Source organism: Volvox carteri, assembly GCF_000143455.1.
Source record: "Volvox carteri f. nagariensis unplaced genomic scaffold VOLCAscaffold_60, whole genome shotgun sequence".
Lineage (NCBI taxonomy): Eukaryota > Viridiplantae > Chlorophyta > Chlorophyceae > Chlamydomonadales > Volvocaceae > Volvox > Volvox carteri.
The window spans coordinates 788,517-807,584 of record NW_003307603.1 but is presented as its reverse complement, the minus strand read 5'-3'; the positions used below and the strand labels follow the sequence as shown (position 1 = coordinate 807,584).

At 59.6% G+C, this 19,068-nt stretch overlaps 1 protein-coding gene across 1 annotated transcript; it reads right to left on the bottom strand.

The window, feature by feature from the left end:
• Positions 1-9,689: 9,689 nt before the first annotated feature.
• On the bottom strand, positions 9,690-10,130 carry VOLCADRAFT_66975 (uncharacterized protein; the record flags this gene model as incomplete). Its single annotated transcript, XM_002956346.1, has 1 exon — positions 9,690-10,130. A coding segment is annotated over one exon (441 nt), but the record flags the coding sequence as incomplete, so codon positions are not given.
• Between the last annotated feature and the right edge of the window lie 8,938 nt (positions 10,131-19,068).

Here is a 19,068-nt window from a genome sequence, read left to right as displayed (position 1 = left end):
CTCGACGCACGTGCAGTCCCAGGCGGCGACGCGCCAACTCGATGTCGGCGATAAGGAGCCGAACCAGGCGGGCACGCTGCTCGTCTGCGTTCGGAGCCGGCGGCGCCGCCGCCGCCGCCGCCGCCTCCGGCGTCTTGTCCTCTTCTTCATCCTGCGACGACCATGACGGCGACAAGGGTTCCGCGGCGGCGAAGGCGTCGACGTCGGAAGGCATCAGCGGCGCTGCCGCCGGTACGCTCCAGTATGACGTGTACGGCACCGCCGATGGCGGCGCCTCAGCAGCCAAAGTCGTGGCAGTGGCGGCGGCCACGATGGCCACCTTGGCTGGGCCGGCGCCGCCAATCGCCGCCTCCGGTACGAACACCGCCGTGTCGCCAAACGTAATCTCCACGTCACTAGCTGCCTCCGAAACCACAGCTGCAACTGGCAGCTCCGCCGGCGCGGCGCCCTTCCCAGCGGCAGCCGGGGCCTCCACAACGGCGTCGCGGTAGCCAGCGGCGGCGGCGGCGGAGGCGGCGGGAGGAGAGGACAGCGGCGCCGCCGCCACTACTCCCACAGACTGCTTGCCATCGCCGTCAGCCTTGGCACCGACACCCTTCTCCGCCGCCGCCGCCGTCACCGTCGCCACGTTCCCAGCGGTACGACTATAACCCTCCACGCCGATGCCCATGAGGTCCGCCAGCCAGCTCAGCGCCGCCATCTCATCGTCGTCCTCGTCACTGTCGTACACCGCCGCTTCTCCTAGCATCGCTTCCGCCACCGCCGTCGCCTTCTCAGGCTTCACCTCGCGATCAGCCGCCAGTGCTGGCGAGGGCGCAGAGGGAGCTGCGGTCGGTGCGGAGACGGCGGAGGCCGGTGCTCCCCCCGCCGCCGCCGCCGCCGCCGCCGTTGCCGCCACCTCAGATTGGCCGCCCGTGAATCCGCAATGCAAATCCAAATCTAAATCCCAACCTTCCGCCGCCGGTCTGCCGTCCAGAGCAGATCGCAGCAAGGACTCCACATCATCGTCCGTGTCGCCAGTGCTGCCCCCGTACAACTGCTGGCCCCGCAGCGGCATCCACTCCAGACTTGTGCTCTCAGTATCCCCAGGTGCCTCCGCAACCGCTTCCAACGGTAATACCACCCCCGCTGCCGCCGCCGCCGTCGCTACGTTCAAGCCGACATCAGCGGCGGCCGCATTGGGACACAGCGAGGCGTGTACGGCTGTCGCGCCGTTGGCCGCCGCCGCCAGCTCAGCCTGAGCCTCCAGTTCAGCAACCTCATCCTTCACCTCAGCGGCGCGTAGAACGGCGACACCGGCGGCCGCCGCCGCCACTCCTAAACCGGCAGCTGTAGCAGCCAGGGAGCCCGACGGCGGCAGCACGACAGCTATGGGCGCCGCCGCCAGGTCCATCAACGACGCCACCGCCGTGGCGGGCGCTTTGGTACCGCTGACGGATAGTTTTACGCTGACGGCTTCACCCTTACCCAGCTGCACTGCAGCCGCGGTAGCGGCGGCGGTGGCGGCGGCGGCGGCGGCGTCTGCGGTTGCGGGACGGACGCGGGGATGGTTGAACATCGCGACGGCGGACGCCAACGGCAGGTAATGGCGGCCGCCGGAGGTGCCGATGTCGCTATCTTCCGGTTCCAACGCCGGCTGGCTCGCCAGCGGAGCTCCCATGCCCCCGGGTACAGCAGCTGCGGCGACAGTGACGCCTGCGGCGGGGTCCTTCGCGGCGGGGTCGTCTGCTGTGCCGTACGTGCTAGCCTTGGTAACAGCGCCGTTGGCTGCGGCCGCTAGTGCAGCCTCGGCCTGCAGATCGGCGGCACCGTCCGCCGCCGCCGCCGCCGGTGACGTAGCATCAGCAGCAGCGCCACCGGCGACGGAAGGGTACGGCTTTACGGCGCCGTTGGCAGCTGCTGCCAGCTCCACCATTGCCATCAGCTCATCCATCCCCTGCTCGCCCGCTTCCGCCGCGGCCGCTATCATCGACGTGTTCGCCGCCGAGGACTTCGCGGGGGCTGGAAGCACAGCGGCGGGCGGGCTCGCGGCGCCGCTGGCGGCGGCCACTAGCGCCGCCAGGGCTTGAAGGGCCTTATGGTCGAGGTCGGCAAGGTCAACGTCCCTGCCCTTCACGCCCTCATAAGCAGCAGCCCCCGCCCCCGCGCCGCCGTCCTCAGGGGCGCTGAAAAGCTCGTCCACGCGAATGCCGTACAGTGTGCGTGCCGCGACGGCACTGGCAGCCCGTACCGCCGCCGCCGCCGCGGCCCTGGCCGCCTCACCTTGCAGACGCAGCAGCGCGGCGCGCCGGCGACGGCTGCCGTACAGGCCCCGTCTGGCCCTGGCATCATGTCCCGCCGTCTCCGCTGCGGCGGCCGCCACCACGCTGCCGCGACCGTGGCCGCCACCGCCGCCCACCTTGACGACCGAACCGCCATCCATCCGTGCGCCGGGTAGGACGCCGCCGGTAGTCATCAAGGCCCGATCTAGCTCCGGAACCCCCGTGAAACGGTTGAGCCGGCGGTCGCACAGAAGCTCATCCCACGTGGACGGTGCCGCATCCGCCGTCCTCGCTTCGGCGGCATCTTCAGCTCGGGCAGCTTGCTGCTCCTCCTCTTGCTGCTCCGCCTGCTCCTCACTCTGCTGTTCGTGAGGGCCCACCGCAACCGCAGCCGCAGCCGCAGCAGCTGCTGTTGCCGTCACTAACTCCCCCTCCCCCTCCCCCTCCCCGTCGAGGAAGGCCGCCGCAGCCATTGTCGCTGAGACCTCCTGTCCCGGCTCTCCGCTGGAGGTGTACGGCATCAGCTTGGACGCCACCATGCCGTTGTACTGACCGCCGTAGAACGACCAGCTGCCGTTCGAAGGAAGATTACCACCAGCCTCGGCCTCAGTGGCGGCAGGGGCAGCGGCGGCGGGGGCGCTGACGTCATCCCGGGATGCAACTGGTGGGGCTGCCGGCGGCGCCACATTCGCTGAGGGCTCTGCCTTGGGTGATGCGACAGGTTGCGGCGGCGCCAGTACGGCACGTGTCGCTGCGGGCAGCAGTGCCGACGCCGACGCAACTGCGGGCGCCGCCAGCACCCACGGTGCCTCCGCCGCCGCCGCCGCAGCCAACGGCTGCTGCAGCGCAGCTCGCCTGGCAGGAGCCGCCACGTCTACTCGCACGTTACCGACGGCGTCCGCGTCAATGGTCACCGTGACCGTCTGGCTGTGGAGCGACCCACGGGTCACAGGGCCGCAGCGGACGGACATCGCTTCCACAGTCCTCGGCGGCGGCGGCGGCGGCACCGCCGTCGCTGCTTTCACGATCCCCCGTTCCTCCCACGGGATCACCGCCGGCAGCAGGCTGCTGTCCCGGACGCCAGGCTCCTGCCCCGCCGCCGCCTCCGCCTCCACCGCCGCCTCCACCGCCTCCGCCGCCTCCGCCGCCGTCTCCAAGCTGCCTTGTCCCTGCACTTGTTGGTCTTGTGGGGTCGTGTTGCCGCCATGACCAACAAAATGGTCTGACGGCGCTGTCGCATCCGCCGTCGCCGCCGCCGTCAGTAGCCCCTCGCGTTCCGCCGCCAGGGCTGCGCCCCAGTTCATCACGGGCGTGTACGACAGACCCACCTCACCCAGCAGTTGACACGTCACGTCCGTACGATGACCCACCGCCTCAAATTTATCCGTTAACCTGACGTCATCAGAGTCATTAGCAACAGCAGCCGCATCGCGCCCCGTAAATGCCGTCTGAATGGCCTTTCGCAGTCGCACTTCGTACGAAGGATCTTTATCGGAATTCGCCGCGCCGGCGGCGCCGTCGCTGCCTACTGCGATGGCGTCGGCCGCTGAAGCCCGCGTCTCCGCTGCCTCATCCTGCTGTCCCTGGTCGCTCTGCTGCTGCTGTGGCCCCGCTGCTATTGCTTGCTGTGTTGGCAGTTTGTTGTTGTAACGTATGTGCAGGGAGGTGCCCGGCTGGCTGATGGTGGTGCTCACGAGCAGACCTCCTGAGGGGGGTGAGGGGGGTGAAGAGGTGGAGGTGGGGTGGATAAGTGTCAGGACGTCTCTCCTCCCACCTTCCCTCCTTCCTCCCTCCCTCCTCCCCTTCCCTCCCCTCCCTCCTCCCCTTCCCTCCCCTCCCTCCTCCCCTTCCCTCCCCTCTCTCTCCCCTCCACACCTGGGACGGATACGGTGCTTCTAATCAGCGCGCAACTGGGACCGGACACTGCCGGCGCCGCCGGCTCCTGCACGGCCGCCGCAACGGCAGTAGCAGCAGTTGCAGCAAGTGCTGCACCCGCCGGAGCCTCAGATGTCGCCGTCTTCTCGTCGACCGGCGGCGATGGCTGCACCAGCAGCGGCGGCGAAGGCAGTCCTGATGCCGCAGCGATCTCCGGGCCCCCGGTGGCGGCGGCGGCGGCAGCGGCTGTAGCGGGAAGAGGTGCGCTGAGGGGCGGCGCTGCCAGCTCCGCCGCGGACAGCGGCAGCGGTACGGCCGGCGGCAGCGGCACTGCCAGCGGCACCGCTAAGGGTACGGCAAGGGGCACCGCCCACTCGCACGCGGGCCCAAGCTGCCAGTTAGCGCCGTCGTCCTCAACCTCGGCCGCGATGCCGCCGTCTGCTTCGACTTCACAAGCGGCGCTGTTGACGGCGGCGGGTGCAGCAGGCGCCTCAACTGGGCCAGCGGATGATGCTGCCGGCGGCGCCGCTGACTCGTCACCCATCACCACAAATTCACCTGAAACAGTAGCGGCTTCCGCCGTCGGCGGCGACGGCAATACTGTCGGAACAGCTGCTGCCGTGCTCGCTACAGCTGGTTTCACCGTTGCGGCCGCAGCCGCAGCGGCGACGGCCCCGGCGGCCCCGGCGGCGGCGGCGATCCGTCGCTCCGCCGCCTCTCGACGCCTCTTAGATCGTTTCGACTCCCGAACAAGCCGGTGGTAGTCCATCTCCTCGGCCGGTTCGCGCCTGCCACCTCCGCCGCCACGGGAGGTACGGCATGTTGCCGCCTCCGCCGCCTTTGCGGCAGCCGCCTCCGCCGCGGCAGCCGCGGGCGTAAGGCCCCAGTTGCGGGTGGGGTCGGGCAGCACGGCCGGGTTGGGCTTCAGCCCGGCGGCGGCGGCGGCGCTGCCGGCCCAGCCACCACGCGACGGCGGCGGTGGCATCAGGCGCAGCAGGCTAGCCATCTCGTCAAGACCTGCGCCAGCGCCGCCGGCGATCAGCGGCCGCGCAGCTGCATCGCCGGACGCTGCCGCCGGCGCTGCTGCCTCCTGTACGACAGGCGCACGCGTTAACTGCAGATTCGCCGCGGCATTAGCGCCGCCGTCACCAGCCCTCCGGGCCGCCGGCCATGGGCCCGATGTGACCGCCGTCGGCGTGTTGACAGCGGGTCCAGCAGCCGTCACGGCAGATGGTGCACTGCCGTACGGTACGGCAGTCGTCGGAGGCAGCGGCTTCGCCGTGTTACTAATTACGGATGGCGGCGGTGGAGACGGCGTGCAGATGGGCACGCAGGCTCGCGGGTAGCCAGGTCCCATCTGCCGTACATAGTCGTACCACGGACCAAAATACTCCCGCGTGCTCATGCCACGTCCTGTCGGGCCGCGAGCGGGTGAGGGTGTCAGTTAGAAAGGAGTAACAAGAAAGGGATCGCAAACACCCAACAGCTGTACCAGTAACCGCTGTACGGCAGATTTTGCACCCCGCCCGCCCAACACGCCAACTGACTTTCATCTGTGCCAATGCCCCACTGGCCCGCAGCCCACTCACCTCCCGCCGCCGCCGCCGCCTGACCCCCCGCGACGCGACCCACAGCGCGAGACGCCGCACGGCCCAGCAAGACCACCGCCCAGGCCGCCAGCCAGGACGACAGGGCCACCGCGAATACGGCAGTGGCGGCGCCGCCGGGCAGGCGGGCCACGACCTGCATGCGACCCACAAGTGACCCACGGGTCAGACGATGAAATGGTTTAGCGAGCACCAATGGGCACACGATAACATGTACGGCAGTGGCAATGACTTGAGTCGGGTGTCCGCTAATCACCCCCAGCAGCTGCTACTGCTTCTACTACTGCTGCTGCTACTGCTACTACTACTGCTGCTATTACTGCTGCTGCTACTGCTTCTACTACTGCTGCTGCTACTACTACTGCTTCTACTACTACTGCTGCTACTGCTACTACTTCTACTACTGCTGCTGCTACTGCTACTACTACTGCTGCTGCTACTGCTACTACTACTGCTAATACTACTGCTAATACTGCTAATACTGCTAATACTGCTGCTGCTACAACTGCTACTACTGTTGCTGCTACTACTGCTAATACTGTTGCTGCCACTGGTGGCCTGGTGCATGGAAAGGCATTTGCATTTGCGCAACACCCTACCCCCTCCCGCCCCTTTCCCCTCACCACTGGGGCCGAGTGATCAACAGCCATCGGCGTCGCTGCCGCCGGGCTTTTGCCGTACATGGACATCTGCGCCGCCGCCACGTCTGCCGCCGCCGTCGCGAAGCTCTTCACGTCCGCCGCAGTGCCCCGCAGTAGCCCGCGGGCCACCGCCTCCGTCGGGCCCCCGGGGAGCTGCTGGCCACCTTCCTTCAGAAACCCAGCTCCCTCCTCCCCCCTCGTCCCTTCCATCTTCTCACCCTTCGCCGCTGCTGCCGCTGCGCCCCATGGGTCCCGCCCCTTCTTCTCTATCTGCTGCTGCTGTTGCCTCATTCCGGCGGGACAGACCTCCGGCATTTCTTCTTCAGCAGCTCCAGCACGAGCACCAGCACCAGCACCAGCAGCGGTGGCCGCGGCGGTGGCGGCTGCTGCTGCATCAGAGACAGCCGCGTCGAAGGAGGTGACGCTGATGGAGGTGGGGGCGACTGGGGCCTGCGCCTGCATCGCGACTGCAGGAGCTGCAAACAATGCTGGAGTTGCTGTCGTTGTTGTTGTTGTTGTTGCCGAGGGGGGAGGCGGGAGCTCTGCCGCTTTGGCAGTCGTGCTGCCGCCCGCTGCTGCAGTGCTACCAACAGCAGCGGCAGTAGCAGCAGCCTTGGTGTCCCTGTGGTTCGAATAAATAAATAATAAATAAATAAATGATAAATAATCAAGTAAAAAAATAAAACAAATGACGACGAATTGGCAAAATGCAAGGGCGACTAGGGGTGTATTTCCAGTGCGGATTAAGGCCAGGGATTAAGGTCCCGCTATTCCCGGCTAATCCCCGGCTAATCCCTGGCAATTCTTAAGGCCTGGGATTAGCGCTGGGATTAAGGCCGTACAAAGGGCGATGCATACTTTCTATGTGATTCTGAAGCTAAAATTGTTAAGTTCTGAACTAGTTTGGGCATTAGGAATTGAATCAGTATTAGATATGAACAGGAAGCGCACTCTTCTCGCCGTTCATCTCTTCATCACCCTTTTGAGCAACCCAAAACAGGAATTGCTTATTTGAGATCATATATATGGAACTACCTAGAAATTAACGTCAGACATGGCGCCGTGAATGCTAATCCAGATACGGAAAGTTACTACCTGGCTCGAGCCAGGTAATAACTTTTTTGTCACAGGTTGCCAGGTAAATACATGGGCATCAAGTTCAGTTTATGTTCTTTCCTAATCTCTTGCTAGCTCCCGCTAATCTTCTGATTAGAGAACACGGTGTCCTGAGGAATTTCTTAATCCCCGGCTAATCCTGCTTAATCCCGGTGGGATTTCCACTGCCGGGATTAGCGCAGGGATTAACGCTAATCCCTGGCCTTAATCCGCACTGGAAATACACCCTAGATGGTATCAACATCATCAGTGGTGATGATTCATCACGCACGCACCAACAAAGCCTGTTCACTTAACAGCAAAAACAGAAATCTGTGATTTAAATGCAACAAAGCGAGAACAGGTTACCTTGCCGACGCGGCTGCGGACGGAGCGGATAACGCCGTACCGGCGGCGGCTGCCGGCCAACCCGCAGCGCCCCGCCTGATGGGCTGGTCCACTTGCAGCGCCCAGTCCTGACGGGACGATGAAAAACACGTTCGTAAAAACAAACACATTTGGTTAAGGGAAACGGAAACGCTTTTCCAGGACTTAGGGTTTTCCTTCCGAAGAATCCCCCACGCATGTGTTTTTAATGCGGTTCATTAAAGGCGGTTGCACCTCCGCGAGGGTAAGAGGAGGGAGAGATCAGTACATCAGCACCAGCAGCAGGCGGCACGAAGCGGTGGGGGGATTCATAGGGAGCTGCAAGGGAGCTGCCGGGGGAAGTGAGCTGCAGCTGGCGTCGTCCGTCCATCCAGGAGGTCCCGGTGAAGAAACTGCCCCTAGCCAGCGAGTGAGCGAGCGAGCGAGTGAGTGAGCGCGTCCTGAGCAGCGGTGAAAAGCCATCGAGCGACCCCCCGGGGTTCAGGAAGTGGTAAAGCCCCGTTACGCACGGCTGCGGCGAAAGGCGGGAAAGGGACCCACGCAGCTACCCCTACGAACGCGGAGGGGGGTTAAGAACGTTCTTAAGTCGTTCTTAGCCCAGCCAAATTGATAAAATTGAATAATCATTAGAACGTTCTTACACTGTTCTAAGAACGTTCTAAGAACGTTCGTATGACCTCCGTTTATCTTAAAACCGTTCTTTCAAATTCTTTAGCATTCTTCGGGCCCAGCAGTCTTATGCATTCTCTTCCATTCTTTGGGGTGTTCTTATACGTTCTTAGGCCAACTTATTGATTCTTTGTCTAAAGCATACTTAGCTGCTCTTTGGACGGTTTTAACCGTTCTTACCATAGGTTCGCTAAGTATGGCACTCATTCTTAAGTCATATTCTCAGGAAATTCTTTTTGCTGCTTCATTCTTAAGCCTTAAAAATGTGGGATTCTTAAGGGGTGGTCATGACGAAAATGCCATTCAGTTACGTGTATCGACCTCTGCTTTCTCACCTGCAATTTTACTTGTAAGCACCCTTTTCTGAGGTTGCCGCAGATATCTCAGGAATTCTTACATTCAAATTCTCATTTCAGGGGGTGTTACGCTGGACTCGAACCATAGACTACGAAACTTTTGAATTAATCTTTCGAACCTAAACCTATGCTTTAAGACACGACACCTCAAGATGCTGAGAGCTGTCGCAAGACGCATAAGTACTCTATCTATGCTAAAACGTGTGCGTATACTGTGAGCTGCGCCAAATGCCGTACACGAACATATGTGCGTGTACGACAAACAACTCAACACCTGTTCAGCAAGTCAGCTATCAGCCCTGGCCCCTGTACAAAAACCTGGCGTGCAGCCTGACATGGCCACATACCTGCTGCAGCCCACTGCCCAACACCATCCCTGGCTGCTGCAGCTGCATGAAAAACAAGAGGCGCCCCGAGGCCACTGCCATGTTTAGCTGAATCCAAATGGAAGCATCCTTGCTTGCCATGGAGAGGCTGGCAGACTCATGTGTTTTCTACAAGCCCCCACAAGAAGAGTTTGAGGCTACTGAAACTGTAGCAGTCGCTCACCTGGACGCGGATGACTGGCTTTGCAGAAGCGTGGAATTTAGAGTCCTCGCTGAGGAGGAAGAAGTCCAACCCAGCGACAAGCAATAGCATACATAGACCCGTACGAAACAATCTGAGACGGCGGCAGCGGAGTCTTGAACTCTGAATACCAAGTAGTCGTGATGCTTAAGTGCCTCACCATAGCACCCCGCCCAGGTAGCTTACCTCTCGGCCTACTTGCCGGAGATTCCCTACTACGTTCTTGCCGTGCTAGGATACTGTCGGTGTATCCTCCGGTGGCAGGGTGGTACAGGGGGTTACCCTCTGGTGGCAAGGTGGTACAGGAGGGTATCCTCCGGTGGCAAGGTGGTACAGGAGGGTATCCTCCGGTGGCAAGGTGGTACAGGAGGGTATCCTCCGGTGGCAAGGTGGTACAGGAGGGTATCCTCCGGTGGCAGGCTGGTACAGGAGGGTACCCTCCGGTGGCAAGGTGGTACAGGAGGGTACCCTCCGGTGGCAAGGTGGTACAGGAGGGTATCCTCCAGTGGCAGGTTGGTACAGGAGGGTATCCTCCGGTGGCAAGGTGGTACAGGAGGGTACCCTCCGGTGGCAAGGTGGTACAGGAGGGTATCCTCCGGTGGCAGGCTGGTACAGGAGGGTACCCTCCGGTGGCAGGCTGGTACAGGAGGGTACCCTCCGGTGGCAAGGTGGTACAGGAGGGTATCCTCCGGTGGCAGGCTGGTACAGGAGGGTATCCTCCGGTGGCTAGGTGGTACAGGAGGGTACCCTCCGGTGGCAGGGTGGTACAGGAGGGTATCCTCCGGTGCTACCCCTTTGACACCGAAGGTTCTCCCCAAAGGGGAGGAAGCTTATCCCTTACAGTGTACCTCCCATGTCCCTTGGGTGTCCCTTGGGTGTCCCTTCCACATGTCCTTTGGTGTCCCTTTGGTGTCTCTTCCATGTCCCTTTGGTGTCTCTACCCTGTCTTTTGGGTGTCCCTTGGGTGTCGCTTCCACGTGTCTCTTCCGCTTGTCCCTTTGTTGCCCTTGGGTATCCCTCCCGTGCCCCTTGGGTATCCCTCCCGTGCCCCTTGGGTGTCCCTTGGGTGTCCCTTTGGTGTCCCTTGCAAGGGACACCCAATTGGGTGTCCCTTCCATGTCCCGTTGGTGTCTCTTCCATGTCCCTTTGGTGTCCCTTCCATGTCCCTTTGGTGTCGCTTCCCTGTCTTTTGGGTGTCCCTTGGGTGCCGGAGACCGAATTTACCAAAACCTTCATTGACAGCTGCGCCTGGCTAATTATTATTATCCCCTTGGTGGCAGAATGCTCAGTCAGGATGCAGTGGAGGGTCGAGCACATGATACGGATAGGAAGGAGAAGGATAGAAATGTGGACCCAGGAAGAGTCAACACCAACCCACCAAGGATGAGGATGGCAGAGGATGAGGGGATGCAGTCAGCAGGGTGTGGGATGTTAGCAAGCATTGGCTTGAGGATATGGAAAGGGGGTGTAGGATGTATCCAACTGACTGGATGCATGTTCATGCATCCTGCAGCTGCCAAGACTCCCCAAGAATGCAAGGATGGGCCGCCAATTTGACACCCTCCATCAGTGTACACTGATGTATATGCAGTGTGGCCAACTAGATATTCATGGTGATTGATAGGGGATTTAATTATTGGTACATCGATGTAGCCATAGATATCTATGAACTCGCTAATCCATCTAACAGGTCTAAACCTGTTAGATCTCGCATTATTAGATCTAAGGTCTAGACCTAGACACATGTTGATGATCATCAACAGCTCTTATAATTCCAGGATGAAAATCATGATTTTCATGAAATTTCATGGTATGTTCACTGTTTCACAATCACTGTGATATATTACCTATCCTGGAACTATAAGAGCTCCATCAGGCATTCATTACAGAATGTTTTCATGGCTGATGCATTCTTAATGCATACTTATATGACATACTTACATAAAACCGCTTAATCCCAGTGTAAGAATGTTTAAGAATGCACACCCGACGCCTCCGTGTTCTTCAGACATTCTTATCGTTCTTAAGCATTCTCCTAAGTTTCTTAACCCCCCTCCGCGTTTGTAGGGTACCACCACACGCACACACACGCACACACACGCACACACCACCACCTCACTCTTATCAACACAGCTCTCACCACAATCCTCAGTGGCACCTCCACCAGCTGGGTCGACAACCGCACAAGTGCCCGGGTGCCGCTGCGCAGCCCGACGGAGCGCCTGCCGTACGCAAGCCGTACAGTGCCGTACAAGTACGGGGGCCATCGCATGTTTTGCGATGGTCCGTGGTGGGCAGCAGCAGCAGGGGGGAGCAAAGAACGGGTTGGGTGGAAGAGACCCGACAATTGCTGAGGGGGGAAACCGCCTTTATTACGACAATGTCCCAAAAATGAAAAACACAGTACATACAATTGTTGCAGAAAGATGGGGGCTTTAATGTACGCAATGCACAGGGCTGCGCAGTGCTGTAGATGACGTTTTGGTATATATAGGAATAAAATAAAAGCATTGGTTCACGATGATGCTGTACCGCTGCAACGAGAAATTGGAGAAATTGGAGAAGTTGGAGAAGCTGACACGCACCTGGCTGCCGTACGGGTCTCCAGGGCGGGCCCGGCACCGTCTTCGCCGGAGGATCCCGACGACGCCGTTGCATCCTGTACGGCACTGCGCTCCGGCGCAGCGGCGGCGGCGTCGTCGTAGGCGGTCAAGTAGGCGGGAAACGCTGCCGCGGCGAGCCTGGCCGCCGCCGCCTCCTTGACGTTCGCCGCCGCCACCCCCGCCGCCTCCTGTGTTGCGGTTGCGGTTGCAGCCGCCCCATCAGCTGCCTTGGCCGCGGTGGTAGCAGCAGCGGCAGGGGCAGCGGTAGCGGCCTGCTGCTGCTGCTGCTGCTGCGCCAACGCCTCTTGGTAGCACAAGCAGTAGACTGCCCACCTGCGGCAGCAACGACAAACAAACAACAATAACGGTAATCATTATAGGAAACAGCAAATAGATAAACAAAAAAGGCAATAAAACTGACAGCAGCAGCTTGGAGCAAGAGCTGTACGGCCGTTATACAAATTTCAAATTTAATAAAGTAAAAAGGGTCTTATGGTAAACGGACTGCTTTATTTCATCGCTCGTTTAAAATTTATCCTTCGTACCGGCAAAGGTTGGTCCAGGGCGTTTCGTACACGTCGTCAGCTGCGGACGTACCGTACGGCAATGTGCCGTATACCCAGTCCTGAACCCTAGGATTGGCGCTCTCGGACCCCGTGTCGTACTCGTGCCCGGTATCGTACTCCACATCGTCTGTGGCGGTGACGGCTGTCTCCGCGGAGGGGATGCTGCGCGGCGTCGACGCCACCGCGCCACGGCCGGCGACAGCGCCGTCAGCCGCCGCCTGGTCTCTCCTTTGTCGCGCCGCCGCGACATCGTAGACCGTCGCCGCCGTCGGCGCGCCGCCGACAACCGGCAGGACGCCCGTCGTCTGGGCGCGCTGGAAAGCGAGAGTGGCCTGCCATAGCGCGTGCCAAGCAGCGTAGACGGAAGCGGACAGCGGAGACAGCGCAAACGTTAGCAGTGTGCAAAGTGTGCATGTATAAAATAAACAGGGGGACGCAACGTGGACAGAAAGAGAAATAACGCAAAAACTGAACAAAGCCATTTTTAGGGAGGGGCAAGACAGCAGGACAAAATACAAAAGAAAGGGCGTTGAGCTATTTAGCTGCGGGGGCCTTCAGCCCATTACAGTACGCGACTTCGCGACCTCGCGGCACACTGTCGCTCGAGCGACATGCGGGTATCCTTGGTCACACAAAAGCTGATTCAGCTGGTGTTCTCAGAACGTAGCAAACGGGCCGCTGCCCTGCAGATTGTTAGTAAATTTTTATTTTTTGCCCTCCGGGAAAGTAGTTATGGCTGCCGTGGCTTTTGAGAGATGTGGATGGATGGAATCGGTCGAGGAAGTGACCGTTGACGTAAGAACAGATAAGCAGCAACCGCAGGAGCAGGCTTGGCGGTTGCTGGTGTCGGAAAACTAGGCAAAGAAAGAAGAAGCTCTCCTGTGATGATTTTCATGCAGGACACGCAGCGGTCGGCGTCTGTTGTGAGGGGACAGCCTGGTAAGTCGGCATGGCCTAGACGGGATGTCGCGCAGTGTCTCTTTCAACTGCGAGTACCCACCGCTAGACCTGTAAGCGTGATGGCGATGGAGAACAGAGACAGAATAGTTTCCAGGGCTCCACCTCCAAGCCCATGGTACACCCAGGCCTTAAATTCAGGAGGCCTTGTCAACGAGGGCCGGGAGCTGGCAGCGCGCTCTGGCGGCACGCTGAATCGCTTTACCCCAAGGGTGGAATGACTGGGGCGCCCGTGACGAAGGAAGCCAGCGAAACGTGCTGCCTTGGACTGTGCAGCACTGGCGCGCAACTTTAAGAGGCCGCGGCGAAATGTGAACAGCTTGGGCCCTAGGCCTGGAAGAAGGGCCCCTGGGCAAACCCAAGCAGCGGATGAAGTCGAATTTGTGGCCATGTCAGGACTTCATCCGAGGAAACAAGCTCTGAGCTTCGTTCGCAAGAACCCTACTCCAAACAGAAAGGTATGCAGCGCGTCTGACGACAACACCTTGAAACTGCAGGGTAATTCACTGTGTACTTTAAACTATACAAAGTATCCCTTGGCTTATTTGGCGCTTCAAACATCCGCTGTCGTAATGGCAGTTATAACAACGTCTCGGGGCAACTATTTGGCAAAGCCCCTAGCGCAAACACTCAGCTTAATTTCGTTCCAAATATCGAAACGAGTCTGCTCGGTTTGTGCATTAGACGTTTTGACGAATCGTCTTCTCTTGTGTTAAAGCACTTTTTCAGTTAGCAAGGGCCGTGCTTATAAGCTTTGCGCGACTCAGCCAAATGACCAGTTTCTTCTACGCGCTGAATCTCGATCGGTAGGAATAGGATTATTCAAGGTTTTCAGGAAGGGCCTGCCATACAGGCCACGTTAATGGAACGAACGTCTGCGCGACATAATGAATTACCCATCGCAGAATTTACCGCGTGCAGTTTTTCCTTATTAAAATGCACTAATAATGGGCGTACACATCGTCAATTCTATTGGGGTACACCACTCCACAGGACCTGGACCCCCGGCGTTACCTGTGTCGTCGGGGAAACGTGCAATGTTGTTGTTTGAATGTAATTTCATACAAAAACCTTTTGCACAAATTGTGATACTTTGTCAATTTTTGTAGCTTGGCTGCATTTCAGAACAATTCGTACAATGCGCCGGGCGTGTATAGCCGACCCATGAACAATACACTGCACTCGTGGCATAATTCCTGAAACATCTCACGTCTATGCACACATCTACGTAATAAGTAAGATAAATACGCGGCTAAGGGAGTGGAGCTAGCCGTCCCTTTCACACAATTTTCCCATTTACATCCATACTATCATGCTTCAATAACCTGCTGCCATATGTGACAACTTTATTATTTTATTTTTGTTCATCGCTCCGGAACAAGCGGCCATGAAGCGGGCTCGGCTTGATGACGACGAAGCCGAGAGAAACCCTGCTCCCCGGTGGACCGTCTCAGCAACAGTACTACAGCACATTTCAAATGACCCGCGCGGCGGTTATGCCGGCGCCGACCTGCCACCCTCTCTGAGCCCTGATGATGATGTTCAATACTTGGGCCAAGTTTCAGCCCAGGAAGCACGCGCGGGCGACCGTTCGGGACTCCCTGATCACCGCCTCGGCACGACGGGAGAAGGCGCAGCCCAACCACCCTGGGTTGCCGCACCCCCGTTCCACAACCATGCCCACAGCGCCCCGCGCCTGCGTTCTGCCAGCGGTCGGAGACGCCTGTCCCGGCCCCCAAGCGGCGGCGGAGGCGGAAACGGAGACGGAGGCGGCAGAGCCTCAGCGCCACAACCCATATTCGTCGACCTTACCTTCGCTGACGATGAACATGACCAGGACCAGGACCAGGACCAGGGGGCCCCCGAATGCCGCGGCTTCGGAGCTGGGCCGGCGGTATTTGGCCTGGGAGGGGGGCCCCCGGGTCCGGGTCCGGGTCCCTCTACCGCCGGCGGTAGCGGTACGGCTTGGGGGGGTACCCCCTTGGTCCTCGGCGCTGGGAGGGGGTCGGGGTTGGGAGCCGGGGGGCCTTGCGCGGCCGGGGCCATGCCGCCAGTACCGCCTCATGGCGGCCAGGGCGGCTTGTGCATCCCCTCTCCGCCGGGCCCCTGCCCCCGGCCGCTCGCCTCGGATCCGTCCATCGGTGTTCCAGCTGGCGACGGTGACGATGACGAGGACGATGACGATGAAGAAGTTAGGAGTGGTGTTGGTGGCGGCGGCGGCGCCACGATGGCGGCGGCGGCACGGCCCCCTGGCGCCAGTGCTGCCGGTGCCGCTGGCGGCGGCGGCGATGCGGTGTTGTTTGCTTACCCTGACGACAGCCCCGAAACCACCCGTCGCAAGCTGGATGTACTTCAGGAGCGGCACCATCATATCCAACAACAGCAGCAGCAGCAGCAGCAGCAGGGGATTCGGGATCCACAACGAGATCCAAATCAACAAAACCATACACGTCACCCCCAACCCCCCACAAACAACCCCTGGCCGAGCGGCTTCGGTCCCTGGGCTGGCGGCGGCGCCTACCCACCGTACATCATGTACGGGAGCCCCTACCAAGGCGGTGGTGGTGGCGGCGGTGGCGGTGTGTGCTGGCCTCATTATACGGCACCCAACGCAGGCGGGATCGCCGCTGCTGCCTCCCCCTACTGGCTATATTACGCAGACCCCTCCCGGGCTCGCGGTGACTTCCCCCAACAGCAGCAGCTACAGCTACAGCCACCACCGCAGCCGCAGCAGCTCCGCCCGATGCAGCAGCTTCCGATGCAGCCGCCGTCTCCATTGCCGACGTCGCAATCATCACCGCCACAGCCGCCGCCGCACCACCTATCGCTACAGCCGCCGCCGCACCACCTATCGCTACAGCCGCCGCCGCACCACCTATCGCTACAGCCGCCGCCGCACCACCTATCGCTACAGCCGCCGCCGCACCACCTATCGCTACAGCCGCCGCCGCGGCAGCCACCACCGCTACAGCCGCCGCACCACAATAATCACATTCCACTCGCAGCAGGGGCCGCCGGCCCGTCCAGATCTCCAACACCCCCGCCAAGCCTCTTTGGCAGACAATCGTACCCCGGCGGCGGCGGCGGTGGAGGCGCCGCCACGAGTTACGTCAGCGATACGTACGGCGGCGGGGCGACGCGCGTCAGCGAAACGGAGCTAGGTTGTAGCAGCTCTGCTGGCGGTAGCAACGGCGGCGGCGGTGTGAGGGGGGTCGTGGCGCATCCGTACTCTTGTACGACGGGTGCGGGGAGTTGTGTTCGCCCTCCCCGTGCCGTGACGGCGGTTGATGCTGATGAGGTGGCAAGCCCGCAGCTTACACCCCAACAGGTAATATGTATATATCTATGTATGTATGTATATACGTATGTACGTATATATGTATATACATACGTATATATACGTATATATACGTATATATACGTATATATGTACGTATGTATGTATATACGTATGTACGTATATGTATATGTGAGTGTATTCACAATAGCTGTTAGCATGGGCCAAGACAAGCCACGCAAGGGGAACCACACACACAGCCTTCAGCTCCAAAACCACACACACAACCTTCGTTCCTCCCCCCTCCACACACACCCCCCGGCCCCACCTCAGGAGCGGGTATTGAAGCTGGTGGAGCAGGGCGACAACATCTTCTTTACTGGAAACGCCGGCACAGGTGTGTGCCTCTGTGTGTTTGAGTGTGTATCTGTATATGTGTGCCTCTGTATGTGTGTGAGTGTGTGTCTGTATGTGTGTGGGTGTGTGTCTGTATGTGTGTGTCTGTATGTGTGTGAGTGTGCCTCTGTATGTGTGTGAGTGTGTATCTGTATATGTGTGCCTCTGTATGTGTGTGTCTGTATGTGTGTGAGTGTGCCTCTGTATGTGTGTGTCTGTATGTGTGTGAGTGTGCCTCTGTATGTGTGTGAGTGTGCCTCTGTATGTGTGTGAGTGTGCCTCTGTATGTGTGTGAGTGTGTGTCTGTATGTGTGTGCCTCTGTATGTGTGTGTCTGTATGTGTGTATGTATATTGACTGGAAGGCAGGTGTTGAAAGAAAGCAGCTGCGCAACTCGACACGCCGGGGAGTGGGTGGGGGGAACAGGCGGTGGTGGCCTTCCGTGACCTCCTATCGTACAAAAAATCAAAACTACGGTGGGCTCCTACCCTACCCGGTTTTCCCCCCTCGCCTTCACCCTCCACCACTGCACACACACACATACGTACACATACCAGGCAAGACGTTCGTACTCACTCGCATTATTGAGCAGCTTCGTCAAAAGTACGGCGAGGAATTCGGTCAGAAGGTGGCGGTGTGCGCATCCACCGGCATTGCGGCGACGCACATTGGAGGTACGGCATCGTACGACAGCTTTTACCCGAGAGCCACGATGATGTGCCGCCCCCCCCTCCTTAACCCCTCCTCACCATCACCATCATCATCATGATCCTCTTCACTCTGTCTGCATTCTGTTGTCCCAATGTGTTTTATTTCCCCCCTTCCCTCCTTTTCCTCCCCCCGGGTGGTGCTGGTGTGGACTGCACAGCTGGCGGCACTTGTCGCTTTCCTCTTCCCTCGACACGAATTAACCTCGCGTGTTATCGAATCATCAGTACCATCACCATCACCACAACCATCTCCATCACCATCTCCACCACCACCAGGGAATCATGATCATAAGAATTTCCCTGACCTCCCCCTCCCCCTTTGTCACACCTCCCCTCCCTCCCCCCCTCTCGCAGGCACCACCCTCCACAGCGCCCTAGGCTGCGGAGTGCCCACCGAGTACTCCGACTTCAAGATCATGTACAAGAAGGAAACCCGGGAGCGGATCCGCAAGTACGAGGTGCTCATCTTGGTGAGTGTGATGATCGGGGGGGGGGGAAAGAGGGGGATGGAAGAGGGAGAAATGTACGAACATGCAAAACACACAAAACACACTCACATACACACGCGAGGGAACGAGGAGGCGTGTTGTGAGCGAGCACGGCACGGCATTTGTGTAATTGAGGAGGCACGCACGCGCATGGGAAAACTACGTGCTGTAAGACGCAGCCCTCTTTCCCCCCCCCCCCGCGATTTCCCCTGACCCCCCTATTCCTGCCGCCGTACAGGATGAGGCCTCTATGACGAGCGGGGAGTTTTGGATGGTGGGTTGGATGTACGGTGGCGGTACGGCGGGAACGTCCGTACATTAAGAAATTGTAAATTTACGTTCTGCGGTGTTCTTCCCCCATACCTTCCTGCCAGTGCCGCGGGCTCGATTATGACTCGATTAGCGTCTTGCCTATCTGTCTGTCTGTCTGTCTATCTGTCTATCTGTCTGTCTGTCTGTCTATCTGTCTCCCGCTCATCCCCCGTCGGTCATATCCCCCACTGCTCCAGGGGCCTCCCCGGCCGCCCTTCGGATCTGTGACCGCACCCTCACCGGCCCTGTTCTACACCCCCCCCTCCACCCCAACCCATTTCCTGTTGCCACTCACTGAGCCT